Source organism: Mauremys mutica, chromosome 15, assembly GCF_020497125.1.
Source record: "Mauremys mutica isolate MM-2020 ecotype Southern chromosome 15, ASM2049712v1, whole genome shotgun sequence".
Lineage (NCBI taxonomy): Eukaryota > Metazoa > Chordata > Testudines > Geoemydidae > Mauremys > Mauremys mutica.
In genome coordinates this window covers 7,457,426-7,472,896 of record NC_059086.1, presented here as the reverse complement: position 1 = coordinate 7,472,896, position 15,471 = coordinate 7,457,426, and the positions used below count along the sequence as shown (strand labels likewise).

The following is a 15,471-nucleotide window of genomic DNA, read 5'->3' as shown; positions in this document are numbered from 1 at the left end:
CTCCAGCGGAGACCAGCGCCCGCCGCGTGGGTTGTTGTTGCAGGGATAGCTGAGCCCATTCCCCGGCGCCTGAAGGCGGCTCCATCCCGGAGTCTCTGCGTTGAAAGTGCTGCGCCGAAGCGGCAGACATCTTCACTAGGCCACGGCAGCCGCCGCCGTGTGTGTGTGTGTGTTTAAGGAATTCCAGCCGCTGATTCGCCACCAGGCGGAGCAGTCCAAAGAGCGCCCCGCGGTGGCGGGCTGGCTCCGTGAGCAAGCCAGGGCCGCAGGAGCCCCTCCGAGGTGCCGGGCGGGGTGGAAGCAGCGCCGCGCAGGCGGTTCGCGCCCAACTCCTTGGAGAAAGTGCTGCCGCGGATGGGCAGGTGGCTGGCGCACTCTGCTGGCGGCGGCTTCTCCCGGGTCCGCACCAGTCCGCGGCTGCGCTCGGCGGGGGCGGCGGCGGCTTTCCGGGGCGCGGCCTGCTCTGCACCCGCTGCCGGCCGAGCCCAGCCGGGGCCCCTCAGCCCGGCCGGGGAGACCTCGGCGCGCAGGGCGGGTAGCGGCCCGGGGCCGGGCCCAGAGCGCTGGTGCGGCGGTGCGGGGCGGGGGCGCCCCCGGGGTAATGCCTCCTGGGCCCGCATGAGGAGGGGAGCGGGAGCCCCGGTGCCCCCCGCACGCCGTGCCTGCCCCGCGAGTGCCGCCATGGAGTGTGTGCAGGTCCCCCCCATGCAGCCGGGGAGCGCTGCTGAGGGGGACCGGCTGCTGCTGTTGCTGCCGCCCCCGGGACCGCAGGAGGCGGAGGAGACACTAGGCGGTTTTGAGCCCTGGGCTGCCTCGCAGAAGGGAGAGGAAGCTGCTGGAGACCAAATGGGGGTGAAACTCCAGGAAAGTTTGGGCCTGGCTCTCCTCTCCCATCTGGATGCGGAGATCCTTCCCTCAACACCCAGCTCACCGGCTTCAGGAAACGCTCCCAGCGGGGAAATGGTGGACCATGCCACTGTGTCTTCTGCAAAGAGGGACTTGAAGGAGCCGGGGGGCTTAGATCTGGGAGAGGAACGGTTACAGGGGACAGAGACTTCTTTGGTCGTGAACCATCCACTTCAGGAAGCATTTTCAGCGAATGAGGATGCCTCTTGTAACCCTCACTTGGCTGCAGAGAGGAGAAACTTGCCAGAGGTTGCTGCTAACGCCAGCGGATGTCCCGGGGGAAATGAAAAATGTCTGCTGCAGGCCCCTCTTTCCCCCTCACAGGAAAAGTTGGTATCTCCACTTTCCTGTAACTCTTCTTTGGACTCAGAAGCCCCAAGTCCAGAGAGTCCAGGGGGTGACCAAAAAGTGGAGGCTTCTCCACCTTCTGAAGATGGAAAACTCAAGCATGGGGCAAAGCGGGTAACGTTTCCTTCGGATGAGGACATAGTGTCTGGGTCTCTGGAGCCTAAAGATCCTTGGAGACATGGTAAACTTTTAAAAATGCTCTTTTCCTGGGGCTGGAAATTGTATATCATATGAATAATTCTGTTAACTTCACTGAAGGTCTATTCAAATGTTTTTGTAGAATTGTTCCCAAACAAAACAGGACACAAATATGTTGACATTTGTGGTATAACAGGATACTCAAAGATTAGTTTTCTATTAAGCATATTTAAACAAAACTATGCAGTTTGTTTCAGTTCATAAAAATATATTCCTCTGGTGCTTTGAGTGCACACATGAACTTTATAAAAATTACAAACAATAATTAGGATCCAATGGCAAGAACTGAGTGCTAACCTGATATTTATTAGTTATATGCAAACCTTTTAATGTAACTGAACATTCTGCACTGTTTTAAGCCCTTTCCTGATCCACATAGGATTGAAGCCTTGAAATAATATTACCCAGTGTCAGTAGCACACCTTTTTCACACTGTGGAGCTGTAGAAATGATGCCCCCTTCCTTAGCAAGACCCCATGTTGGTTTTTTTTCTATTTTTTGCATAACTGACTTATGAAACGAGCAAATATGTGCTTCCAGAAATGTAAAGAAACTAGTGATCTTTCCACTTTGTAATGATTTATCGTAGAATTACAAAGGGAGATTGCAACTGTTATTTAATGCAGATATGCTTATTTGACAGTAACTGCTAATATCTTTAAACTATTTACAGAAGTAATGACTTAGTAATGCAAAACCAACGTTCACCTCATAGTGTATATTAAATTCATATTTTCAGTGCGTTTGTCATATTTATCAACCAGATTTTACTTAATGTTTGCTTTCTGCTTTTACCCAGGTTAATGGAATTTCAAAGTGGCTAAAATAGAATTGCTTCACATATTATTTTCTAGAAATGGATTTTGGGTGTAGCTTTTTGAAGGAGGGATTAAGTTTTTGATAGGATTCTGGCATCTAGTTGCTGAAGTAAAGAATGGTGTGTTCAGCCTCTTAGAAATGACATTTCAAATCAATGCAAAGGATATTGTGTTCTATTATATTCATTAAACCTGGCCACTAGCTGGTACGCTGGAAGCTCAAGACATAGAGTAACTTTTTCCCAATGGAAATAAAATAACGTTCATTTGTTTTTAATGTATGTGAGAGGTGTCTCATTGTCTAGTGACTGTCTCTACCCATTGTGCTCAAAGTGATAAGTGCACCAGGGACAAATTCTGTCAGCATTTCTAACTAATGAAACAGTTGGAGTCTTGTACTAATCTCTGGGCTACTTTGAAGTTAAACTACTGTACATCTTAATGAACACGTTGGACATTTTAGAGAAGTTAAAGATGGGGGTTTGTATGGGTGGTGAGAGCATGACAGAGAGAGGTATGGGTCATCCAGTATAGTGATGGTACTGAAAATATCAGGTTAAATTAATCTCTGAATTTGGTCATTGTTCTTAATGGTTTGGATCCTTTTAATTACTTCTCTAGTAAATTTACTGATTATTCAAAAAGTTGTATCTGCATGGGAGGAAGAAATATTTAAGACTTCAGACTTCCCTCCTCCTCATATAGCTAAAGGTTTAGTTTTAGTATAACTCATCTTTTGAAAATTGAGTCTAATGTTTGGCAAGAATGGTGATGGACAGACCAGGCATAAGAAAATCTGAAACTCTTGTGTAAATCTGATAGGAGTTTTTGGAATGTAAACGGGTCAGTTTGCTTTGTAGTAACAGGCTTACATTTACATTTAAAATATTTTAATGTATACTGCAGTTATTGTAGCAATGCGTGTAATAAATATTGAGGCTGCACAGCAGTGGTGTAAAGTAATGCACTTGTTTAACAGAATGTTACCAGTGAGCTAAATACGTTTAAAATTTCTTTTTTTACTTGTAATGGCTTTATCAGGTGGAATTGTGTTAGGATAAGGTACATTCTAGTCTCCTAAGGCTTTGGTCCTACAGTAACTCCTCACTTAACATTGTAGTTATGTTCCTGAAAAATGCGACTTTAAGCAAAACAATGTTAAGCGAACCCAATTTCCCCATAAGAATTAATGTAAATGAGGGGGTTAGGTTCCAGGGAATTTTTTTTTCACCAGACAAAAGACTAATATTAAAATATATAATATACACTCTCTCTCTCTCTCTCTCTCTCTCTCTCTCTCTCTAAGTTTTAAACAAACAATTTAATATTGGGACACAGTAATGATGCTTGTGAAGCTTGGTTGAGGTGGAGGAATCAGATGGTGGGATATTTCCCTTATTGCTAAATGATGAACTAGCAATTGGCTGAGCCCTCAAGGGTTAAACTCTCTCACTCTACAAGGTAGCAGGAATGGAGGGAGATATGTGCATTTCCCCTTTAAGTACACTGCCTTGTTAATTAGATCAGCTTGCTGAGACCACAGCTGCTGCAAGCTCCCTCTGTCCTGAGGCCTGTTGTGTCCCTCCCTGCTCTATGGAAGATGGGGTAAGCGGGGAGAGGGACACCCTGACATTAGCTCCCCTCTTCCTTCCCTCCCCCCCTGCACAGCAAGCAGGAGTCTCGGGGAGCAGCTCCAAGGCAGAGGGCAGGAGCAGCAGCACATGGCAGTGGAGGGAGGGACAGCTGCAGTTGCTAGCCTGCTGGGCAGCTGCTGCACAGGGAACTTAGGGGAGTGGGAGCTGGGGCGGCAGGGGGGCTCCTGGTCCACCCAGGTTCCAAGCCCCCACCGGCTAGCTGCAAGGGGCTGCTCTTCCTGCAAGCAGTAGACAAAGCAGGCAGCTGCCAAACAAGGTTAGAAGGGAGCCTTACATAACTTTAAATGAGCATGTTCCCTAATTGATCAGCAATGTACCAATGTTAACTGGGATGACTTTAAGTGAGGAGTTACTGTACTAACTTCTGGAGCTGACTTGTTGTGCTTGGCAAAACTGAACACGGGAAATTGATTGTGTTTAATTGAGCCTCCTTGACGACAGGGCACACAATGAATGTGTGGACAGGACCCTTGTACAACTGAGTTGCTTTACTCCAGAGAAATGACTTACAAGTGTGAATGAGCCTCAGTACTTGTAATTATATATTTTATACAATAGGGGTGCATTGTTTATAGGTCATGTGGGCTACTCAGGGGCGGCTCTAGGGCTTTTGCCGCCCCAAGCACGGCAGGCGGGCGTGCCTGCGGGAGGTCCTCCGAAGCTGCGGGACCAGCGGACCCTCCGCAGGCAAACCGCCGACGGCAGCCTGCCTACCGCCCTCGCGGCACCGCAGAGCGCCCCCCGCAGCTTGCCGCCCCAAGCACGCGCTTGGCGTGCTGGGGCCTGGAGCTGCCCCTGGGGCTACTCATTATGTGGTGGCTTTTACTGGGCAGTTTGGTTTAACGAGGTTGAATTTAGTCCAACCTCGTTAACAATCAATGCTTCAAATGGTTCTAAATCCACATGCGTATTCAAATAATCTTGAAAACTGCTGTGCCTCATCAGGGCCTGAGGGTAGGGTTAGTGGCCTCATTTGGTTCAGGGGTTCACTCCCCTGCCCCCAAAACTGGAGCTTGAACCATGGGACCAGTGTGCACCAAACTGATTTATTAGAGGTTCTCTCTGGCTCTATAAATTGGCACACATCAGGGTTTATGGCAGGGGTGGGCAAACTTTTTGGCCCGAGGGACACATCAGGGTTGCGAAACTGTATGGAGGGAAGGCTGTGCCTCCCCAAACAACCTGGCCCCTGCCCCCTATCTGCCCCTCCCACTTCCCGCCCCCTGACTATCCCCCCTCAGAACCTCTGACCCATCCAACCCCCCGATCCTTGTCCCCTGACCGCCACCATCCCCGAGGACCCCACCCCCATCCACCCCCCCAGCTCCTGTCCCCTGACTGCCGTGTCCACACCCCTGCCCCCGATAGGCTCCCCGGGACTCCCATACCTATCCAGCTGTCCCTGTTCCCGTCCCCTGACTGCCCCCCCCCCCAACCTCCACCCCATCCAACCCCGGAGCCAGCCATGCCACCGCACTGCCCGGCGGGAGTGGTGGGCCAGACTGCAGGTGGCGCAGCAAGCTGAGGCTGCAGGGGAGGTGGGACAGTGGGGGAGGGGTTGGGGGCTAGCCTCCCCAGCCAGAAGTTCAAGGGCCGGGCAGGATAATCCCACGGGCTGGATGTGTGCCGTAGTTTGCCCACCTCTAGTCTATGGGCTACATGTACCTAGGTAGGGAAGAGATTTTTGATAGACAGTCCTTCCCTTGTCAGGTTTCCAAGAATGATTGCTGTGCACATGAATACTCTCTTGTGTGCATTCTGTTTGGGCTAAAAGGCTTTAAAGGAAGTTCTTTTAGAAGTTTTGCCCCAAGAGCTGAGCTTTTGTTTTGAAAAGCTGATTTATTTTTTTTTAGTGCTCTAGAATTGACATGCCTGCTCACATTGTTTTGAAAATGGCTGTGCCTCATCAGGGTGAGTCAATCTTAACTCTGCATTAATGAAGTTTTTTGGCAATAAGTTGTATAAACATTACTCCCGGTAGTGTCAGCAACATAGGCCCTAAAGCTAGATCTCTTGACACACATGGAGGGTTTGGGGAAGATGAAGTTAAACAAAAGCAATAGGTTGAAGAACTGAGACTGTTTCTTGTGGAAAGCTTTTTTCTGTACGTTGTTTGTCGGCTTCCCTTTCAGTTACAGTTTGACTCTTTAAATCTGTGGAAACTATAGGAAAACTGATGGGACAATGTGGGGCGGTTTTTTGAGAGAATTTGCTCTAACAGTATATGGAAACATCAACATAATTGTGTTGGATTTTTGAGTAATTTCTGAGTAGATTTGCTCATCTAATTTCTCATTTTTCCTTAATATTTAAGACTTCCTTTCCCATTTTATTTTTCAATTTCCATTACTCAAGAAATCGGTGCTTTAAGCATTGACAATTTATAATCTTCCAAGAATAACTTATTTGAGCACCAACCCTTCCCTTCTCCACAAAAATTTGATAGCAAATGTAGAAGCAGCAAAGAATCCTGTGGCACCTTATAGACTAACAGACGTTTTGCAGCATGAGTTTTCGTGGGTGAATACCCACTTCTTCGGATGCAAGTGGTGGACACCACTTGCATCCGAAGAAGTGGGTATTCACCCACGAAAGCTCATGCTGCAAAACGTCTGTTAGTCTATAAGGTGCCACAGGATTCTTTGCTGCTTCTACAGAACCAGACTAACACGGCTACCCCTCTGATACTTGATAGCAAATGTAATTACTTTAATATGTTTAATGAGGCTTGTGGAATCAGATGAATCCATCCACCATGTATAAAGCATGTGAGGTAGGTGTTTCTGCTAACACAGGGATCGGCAACCTTTGGCACGCAGCCTGCCAGGGTAAGCACTCTGGTGGGCCAGTCCAGTTTGTTTACGTGCCATGTCTGCAGGTTCGGCCAATTGTGGCTCCCACTGGCCGTGGTTCACCGCTCGAGGCCAATAGGGGCTGTGGGAAGTGGCGTGGGCCGAGGGAAAGTTGTTGATCCCTGTGCTAAAATGATTAATAGTGAAATAGGGTGGATTTGATTTGAATCCTGATTTAAATCAATTTGATTTAAAATGACTAGTCAGGAAGACTCGATTTAATCATGGATTTCTACATAAAAGTGCATTCTTGTTGGTTGTTATAACCTTAACACATAGTCTTCACAGCTCAGAGATAGATGTAGGTTTCATTTTTAAAAGGTACACACTGTACATTTTTAAAGTGATTTATTCTGAAAACTTTTCAGATTAGTTTTACAGCTATATCAGAAAATAAATGGTTGTTTGGTTATTTCATTTACCAAAAGTAATTGAAGCAGATATTTATGAAGTCATTGGGAGGAGAACTAGCTACAGTTCAACAGGTTAATCATTAATATTTGGAGGATTTTCTTGCCATGCTGTATTAGCAGGAGATGATCACCAAACAGACTCTTAAATTGTTTTATTTAACTAAAACAACATGATGTATTCTGGATTTTTTTCTTCAACAGTAAACACATAATATTTTAACAAAACAAGCATATGAATTTTTGAATTTAGTTAAACATTCAAGTTTTTTAAGATCAGGTTTGTTTTTGTTAAAATTGTTTTTAACTAAAATAGATAAATGAAATATTTAAAAATTAAATTAAACAACAAATCGACTATGTCAGCCAGGTCAACATGGGAAACTTAAAATACTGGCTTCTTCACCTTCATTTTCCTGTTTGTTCACAGTCTGGAAAAGAAAAACAAGCTTTCCTGCTTTTTCAGATCCCAAATTATTTCTCAATTTGGAATGAATTAGTCCAAAGGAAGAAAATATTATTTCTATACTGACAGAAGAAGCTACTGCTGTTAAGTGAAATTATCACTACACAGTCTCTGAATCCAAGTGCTTAAGTGACTTCCATCTGTTTAAAACATCATCAGCAAATATATATTTATTGAATGGTTCTTATTCCCAAACTGGGTGTATTTTACGGCCTGCTGCCATTATAGGTTTTCCCTTCTAGTGAGAGAATGGTCTGGTAGATCTCGAATCAATGAAGGCTGCACTCAGAAAGACCTCAAGACTTCTGGAATATGCTGCTCAAAATAGTTTCACTTTTGTTTCTACTTCCTGTCCCTCCCTTCTCACATTTATCTCCAGACTTCTTCTCCTTGTCCAGATCTATTCAGCCCCCAACAATCTTCTAGTCATTGAACTTTTTGAAACTTTGCACTTTTAGAGAGAGGTAAGGGATTGACTCTGTGTACACAAACTTGCAGAGGGACAATAGGGTTGAGGTCTGTTATTTCTCATCTCCATATGTTATTTATTTAAAAACATTTTTGCTGTTAACAAGCATGTTGTCTCTGGAGACACAAATCCAGAGTTTGAGAACTGCAAAACTAAGCATCTCAGATGGTATCTTCTAGACCAGTGGTCTCCAAACTTTTTTGATTGCCTACCCTTATCAGTGAAAAATCTGTGAGCACGCACCCTCCTGCCGCACCAGCTCTACCATTTTTGCCGAAGCGCGCAAAAAAAAAAAAAAAAAGAAGAAAAGCCACTCGGACGGGGCAGGTGAACAAACCGGCCAGGCCCGCCAGGGGCTTTCCCACTTTGGAGACCACTGTTCTAGACTGAGCACTGAGTTCGATTGGGTAGATAAAAAGATTAACCTAAATAATCTATAGAGAAGTTTGTGATTTTGCTGATACAGACTAACACAGCTACCACTGAAACCTGTCAGTGGTTCAGGTTGTCAACACAAGACTTCAGCATGAATACTCTACTGAACTGGGGCAATTTGTGTCTTGGAACTATTGTCCAAGTCTTACTCATGGAGGAATGCTGCACCAAAAAATTAAAAATTCTGCACACAATATTTTAAAATTTTGCATATTTTTTTTTGTAAAAATAATGGAATATAATCTCACAAATTTGGAGTGTAAAATGTCAACTGGTTAACTGAATAACCGATAAGCATCAGTGTTATCGGTAAGGTATTCCTGTTAATGTTTAACCTGAGCTGCGGGACTCCGCCACTGGCCCTGCCCTCAGGGTCCCGTCTGCTGCCACTGGGGTCCCTGTGCAGGGTGGCAGCAGAGCCCCTGGCGTGTGGGGCCGGCAGTGGGTGGAGTACCTGGGCACAGGGCTGGCAGCCAGCATCCAGGTTATGGGGCGGCAGTGGAGCCTAATTGTTAAACGTTTAACTGGTAGAATCATAGTAGTCTAAATGTTTATTTTTTTTAAAATGCTATTTACATCCCTAACACCAGTTTAAATTTTTTTGGTAATTTATTTCAAAATATCTGTCATCAAGTATGTCTGTAACAATACAGACAACAAAAAAGATTCAGGAAATGTTTTTTGACAAATAGATTCCTTTCTAGGCATATTAATACAGAACTCTGAGTAATAATTCATTTAAACTACAATACCGAACTGTATTTCCCAGATTCCCCAGAAGCAATGCAAAGGCTTGGGGGAGTCGGGTAACGGAGTAGCTGCAGGAGAGGGAAGTAATTGTTGGAAAGGAGTCTGGGTGTGAACTTGAAAGGTTGTTGAGTATGGGTAGGAAAAGTATGGAACAGGTTTTTTTTGGGGGGGATAGGAAAGGATTGTTAGGGAGCTTCCCCCATGCAGACCCTGGCTGACCTCTAGCCTCTCCCATTCAGTCAGGCCCATGTGTCCCTGCACCCCCGTGTGTCCTTGCAGCTCCTTCCCCATGTGTCTGTGCCCGCACCCAGCCATCCCCATTCCCCCGATGTGGCCCTGCACCCCCTCCCCTCTCCCCCTATGGCCCTGTGCCTCCACTCCCAGTCAGCCCCTGCCCCACTAGCCCTTATGAGCCCCTGTCTGTGACTCCCCCACCCCCACCAGTCCCACACTGTCTATATCACCTGTCTCCTGACTTGGCCTGACAGGCGCTGTGAAGAAGGCACTGCAGGCTCTTTCTCTTCCCTAGCTGGCTGGGAGTAGTGTTCTGTTCAAGTGCCACAGCGCCCTTTGGTGGTCAAAAGGCGGAACTTCAGCAACTTCCAGGAGAAGCTATTTTCTGTGGAAAAAATTAACTATGAACGGCATATTAATTATGCATGTGTGCAGTGGTGCAGAATTCCCACAGGAGCAAAGTCTGCAGAGAAACAATACAGCACCAAGGTCACGTTCCTATGGTTCTTTGTAACCATAGGGATAACTATTTATTTAATTCTTTAGATGAATTTCTAAATTCTGTGGGAAATTCTGAATTCTGTGGTAAAACCTTAATCTGAAGCATGATGCATATTTCCCATGACATTTAATGAGACTTTCCTTTTTAAACAGTTCACTAGACTAGAGTTCCTTTTCTTTAACATCTTTCATAGTGATGTATCAGGTGGTCAGTTTATTTTAGTGACTTATTATGTACTGATAATGTAGTGGCTTTGTAGGTAAATCTACAGTCCGTAACTAGAGACCTTCTTTTCTGATTCTCAAAAGTATGTAGCATATCTTGTTTTGCAGAAACGAACCAACTCAACAGACTTTTAATTTGTTTTTATACATGGAAACTATGTAACTAAAATGTGTCCATGCAGTGCTCTGAGCTTATATATAAAATGTATTCTAAAAATTGCATACAGATTCCAAAATTTCATTCAGTCTAAAATCATCTTGGCTGTAGTAAAATTAGACTTTTGGGCAGCAAAGGTAATCTGATCCAAACAAAATAAATGTTATGCACGACATATCTTGTCTGCCAAAGCTCTTCTAGTTACCATTCGTGTCACTGTAGGGAAATAAAAAATGTAAGAGACTCCGATCGTCTCAGATTCAGCATATCTCATTCTTCTCTGATGTTCTTGGCAGACAGCATGTCAAGAACAGAGCCTCTAGTCTCAAGTGTCTCATGTCACCCTTTCTCACTTAGCCTTTGTGTACTTTTCATGTTTCTCTATTTATTTTACTGTCTAACTCTCCTCCCCGCAAAGTGCTGTGCCCTGGTGTTTTTGTAGACAGAAATGCACTGCTTGTCTCATGCCATATCTATGATATGCTTTCAGAAGTCCTTCGTCATAATCATTAACTTGGCTAAATGGTTCAGGTTCCTGTTTTTCTGTACACATTGCATGTTTTTTCCAGATGAGCACTCCCCCATTCCATCTGCTCACTGTTCTAACCTAAGAATCATGCTTTTTCATGTTAATTGTCCTGCCTGGAAGTGTTAAGCTAAAATCCAGCTAACAGCCTACCTTATATTTGAGTTTAAAAGAGAGGTCTCCTAACTTTCTTAACACTAATTCTGGTCTCTATGAACGGTCAGATTGATTCTTATCTTTGAGCTCCTCCCATTCAAAAAATAATTTTGAGTGGCTTAACTCTGTGGCTCTCAACCTTTCCAGACTACTGTACCCCTTTCAGGAGTCTGATTTGTTTTGTGTACCCCAGGTTTCACCGCATGTAAAAACTACTTGTGTAAAATCAGACACAAAAATACAAGTGTCACAGCACACTATTACTGAAAAATTGCTTACTTGCTCATTTTTACCAGTATAATCAAATAAATTAATTAGAATATAAATATTGTATTTACATTTCAGTATATAGAGCATTATGCACAAGTCATTGTATGAAATTTTAGTTTTTACTGACTTCGCTAGTGCTTTTTTATGTAGGCTGTTGTAAACCTAGGCAAATATCTAGATGAGTTGATGTACCCCCAGAAGACCTCTGTGTACCCCCAGAGGTATGTGTACTCTTGATTGTGAACCACTGGCTTAACTGACAGCTCTATTGCATGTGGTAGAGTGGTGGTTTTTCATGTAGTTAAGAGGCATCCCATTTGGTGCAGTTGGGGATTTGTTCTGCTTTGAGCAGGGGGTTGGACTAGATCAGTGTTTCTCAAACTGGGGTTGCTGCTTGTGCAGGGAAAGCCTCTGGCGGACTGGGCCAGTTTGTCTACCTGCCCCATCCGCAGGTCCGGCCGATCGCAGCTCCCACTGGCCACGGTTCGCTGCTCCGGGCCAATGGGGGCTGCTGAAAGCAGCGTGGGCCGAGGAACACACTGGCCGCCGCTTCCAGCAGCTCTCATTGGCCTGCAGCGGCAAACCGCGTCCAGTGGGAGCCGCTATCGACCAGACCTGCGGACAGAGGAGGTAAACAAATTGCCCCGACCCGCCAGGGGCTTTCCTTATACAAGCGGTGACCCCAGTTTGAGAAACATTGGACTAGATACCTCCTGAGGTCCCTTCCAACCCTGATCTTCTATGATTCTATGAATGGAAGTCTGAGGAAGGATCATTTAAATAAGATAAAATAAAATACCCAGAAACTAACAAGCCTTTATTTTCATACTGAGTTAAAAATATAGTCAGTGTAATAACCCTTTCTATTTTAAATCATTTTGTGCTATCACAGCAATCTTCTTCTTTCAAAGTTTGTGGACACTTCCATGTAAACTTGAAACTTTTTGGTAAGTTAGGAGCGAGGGGCTTGACACCCAGAAAGGGTGGAAGTTTTGGAATTTCTAGAATAAACACATTAGCTTGTCCTTTTTTAAATTATCTCACTGCTTCTCTAACTCTGGCATCTAAAGTCCTGTCATTATGTTTCGGAGTAAACACACAATTTTCTATATTCTGTGACTTTGAATTGGATGAGGGTGGCCTGTAGCCACCTTAATTGCTTTTCACTGAATTTTTCATATGTATGAATTTTACCAGAGCATGGTTTAACAATACTTACTTAATCCCCTAGAAATTTAGATTTCTTGATTGGATACACTTCTAGCTATATACAACTTTTCTACTTTGGTAGGATTATCTTCCTGTTTTCTGTAACTATTCTCTTTAAATTCATATATTTGACACAGGTGTATGGGTGATTGAAGTCTGAGTGCACTATCCCGTGTATGATAGTGAGTCCACAAAAAGATGATCTGTTAGTTGACTTGGGAACACAGTTTTAGTTGCTAAACTTGTTATAATTACTAAATCTCATCTTGTCAATTAATGTCACATTTCATGCATTTTGATTATTTCTCTTCATCACACTTGTGCATAGACTAGTTTGGAGAAAAAATTACTCTTAAATGAATTTTTGATTTAAATTGGCTTGGTTTCTTATTTACATGTTCTTTACTGTCTTTGTTGTATTACATTGCTAATGTGGATCCTTGCAATTGTTTAATTTCTTAATTGTTTGTAGAATTTCAGCTCTTTGTAGATTATAAGGACCAGAGGGACCATTTATGATCCTCTAGTTTGAGCTCCTAAATAATACAGGCCAGAGAACTTCAAGTAATTTCCTGCATCAAGCCTATCATTTTCTGTTTGAGCTATAGTATTTCTTCTAGAAAGAGAGATCCAGTCTTGATTTAGATCTGTGAGAGCAATACATAATTAACCAAATAGCCCCTGTGAGAGCAATACATAATTAACTAATAGCCCCCACCTTGGCTCTGTATTAGATATTTTCGCCCTGTAAAGGTACTCCGACCATGAGCTGAACTCCTTAAGTTTCTCACGAAGACACTTTTCCAGACTTCAAATGCTGTATGCAGGGTAATGTTGCCTCCCTCCCTCTGGTCAATATTCTGTTTATACATCCATATTTGGTGTTTAGTCTTTTTACCTCAGCATTGCATTGAGAATTCATGTTCTGTTGATTATCTATAGTGACCCTTAAGTCCTTTAGAAAATCATTGCTTTCCAAGGCACAACCTTCCATTCATTAAGTATGGCTCGTGTTCCTAGACATATGTATGTCCTTGCATTTGACTGTCTTGTAGTGCATGTTATCTGATTGTGCCCAGCTTACCAAGTGATGTAGATCACTCTATCAATAACCTAACTCCATCAATTTTTGTCATCTACAAAGTCTATCAGCAATGAATTTTTCTTCCAGATCGTTGATTTAAAAAAAAAAAAAAAAAAAGAATAGTGTTGGGCAGTGAACCGATCTCTGCAGAATCCCACTAGAAATGCTGCCACTTGATAGTTCTCCATTAACAATTACATACTGAGATACATCATCCATCTTTTTTAATTGTGTTAAAATGTGGCATTGATTTTTTTTTTGGTATGCTGCTAATTTTTTTTTTACTGATACTATCACGTGGTACTGTCAGCACAACTACCTTTATCGACCAGACTTGTAATCTTGTCAATTTAATATCAAATTCATTTGACAAGGCCTATTTTCCATGAAACCTTGTCAATTGGCATTAAATTTTTTTGCCCTTTAATTCTTTATTGACCGAGTTTGGTATTGGCTATTCTGTTGTTTTGCTGGGATAGATGTCAAATTAAATTACAAAAAAAGTTTCTTCTCCATTCTTTTTCTAACAGACCTTGCCAACATCTTTTGTTAAACCTGGAAATCCTCCTGTTTAAGTGGAGCTCTTCTAACCTAAACAATCTTTGATACTCTGCTGGCCATACCATTAGCTGTTTGGTCTCCAATATTCGTCTTCCTCCTTTGCACTTTGGCACTTTATTTAAAGTTCAGTCCCTGCTGACTTGGACTAGAGGATACACTTTTATGGGGTACACATTTTGAAGCATTCTGATATGATTGAGATAATTCCCAGTAGAAGGATATCCAAGAAGTTAGCTTGTGTCTCATTTCTACCCCATTATAGTTTTACTTTGTGTCCACTCTCATTCCATTTGTTATGCCTTCCTACATGATTGGTACCACAGATGCAGTTAAGGTTACATGATATTTTCCATTATAAGGCTGTGTTTTCAGTTGCTTATAACTTTGCCAGTCTTAAACTGTTGGAGCTGATGTTTTTGGAAAGCTTCAGCTAAAATGGTGGTTATTTCTCAGAATAGGGATGAGGAAAAAGCCGTGTATTTTGTCTTTGTTTTAAAAAAAATTCGTAAACTGTTTGAGATGCTTTAGCGTCTCTATAGGGGCATGGATCAGTGTTCATGTCTCACTCTTTGATAGTACCCGGCCTGGGCCAGCGAAGCTAATGATCCAACCAGCGGACCAAATTGGCTGATAAATCCTGGTAACATGTCACCTGAGGGACGCTGGGCATACGTGAAGAAGTGTCTCCATGCTTTGGAGCAGGGACTTGACACTTGGCAGGAGGTTGTCCTTGTGTCAGGGATATGTCTTTCGCATTCCCTGTGAAAACTTGGCCAATTTATGCAGGTTAGTTTACACTAGTATTGCTACAGTGGCACAGCTGTATCAATGTAGCTGTGCTGCTGTAGCGCTGCTAGTGCAATTGCTCTGTGCCAGTTGGAGAGCTCTCCTGTCGGCATAATTACTCTGCCTCCCCGATTGGCAGTAGCTATGTCAGTGGGAGAGCTTCTCCTGCCGACATAGCACTGTCTACACCGGCATTTAGGTCGGTGTAAATTATATTGCTCGGGGGGTGGCTTTTCCACAACACTGAGCAACTTAAGTTATACCGAAGTACATGCTAGTGTGTACAAGTTACTCCTGGGGGAATTCTGCGCAATGCCAAATTTTGCAGAATTTAACATGCGCGCAGAATTTCCTTTCCCCCACAGATATGGGCTGCAGTGCTGCTAGCCGCCACTAGGGGATGATGGCCCTGCCAGAGCCCAGCTCGCACACAGAAGACACTGCCACGGGGGAGG

At 43.7% G+C, this 15,471-nt stretch overlaps 1 protein-coding gene across 1 annotated transcript in view; it reads left to right on the top strand.

The window, feature by feature from the left end:
* Positions 1-602: 602 nt before the first annotated feature.
* PPP1R37 (protein phosphatase 1 regulatory subunit 37) overlaps positions 603-15,471 on the top strand; it is a 155,550-nt gene continuing 140,681 nt past the window's right edge. The window contains exon 1 of the mRNA XM_044988816.1: positions 603-1,435. Coding sequence (XP_044844751.1) covers positions 619-1,435 — 817 coding nt within the window. The 5' untranslated portion in view covers positions 603-618. The remainder of the gene's footprint in view (positions 1,436-15,471) is intronic.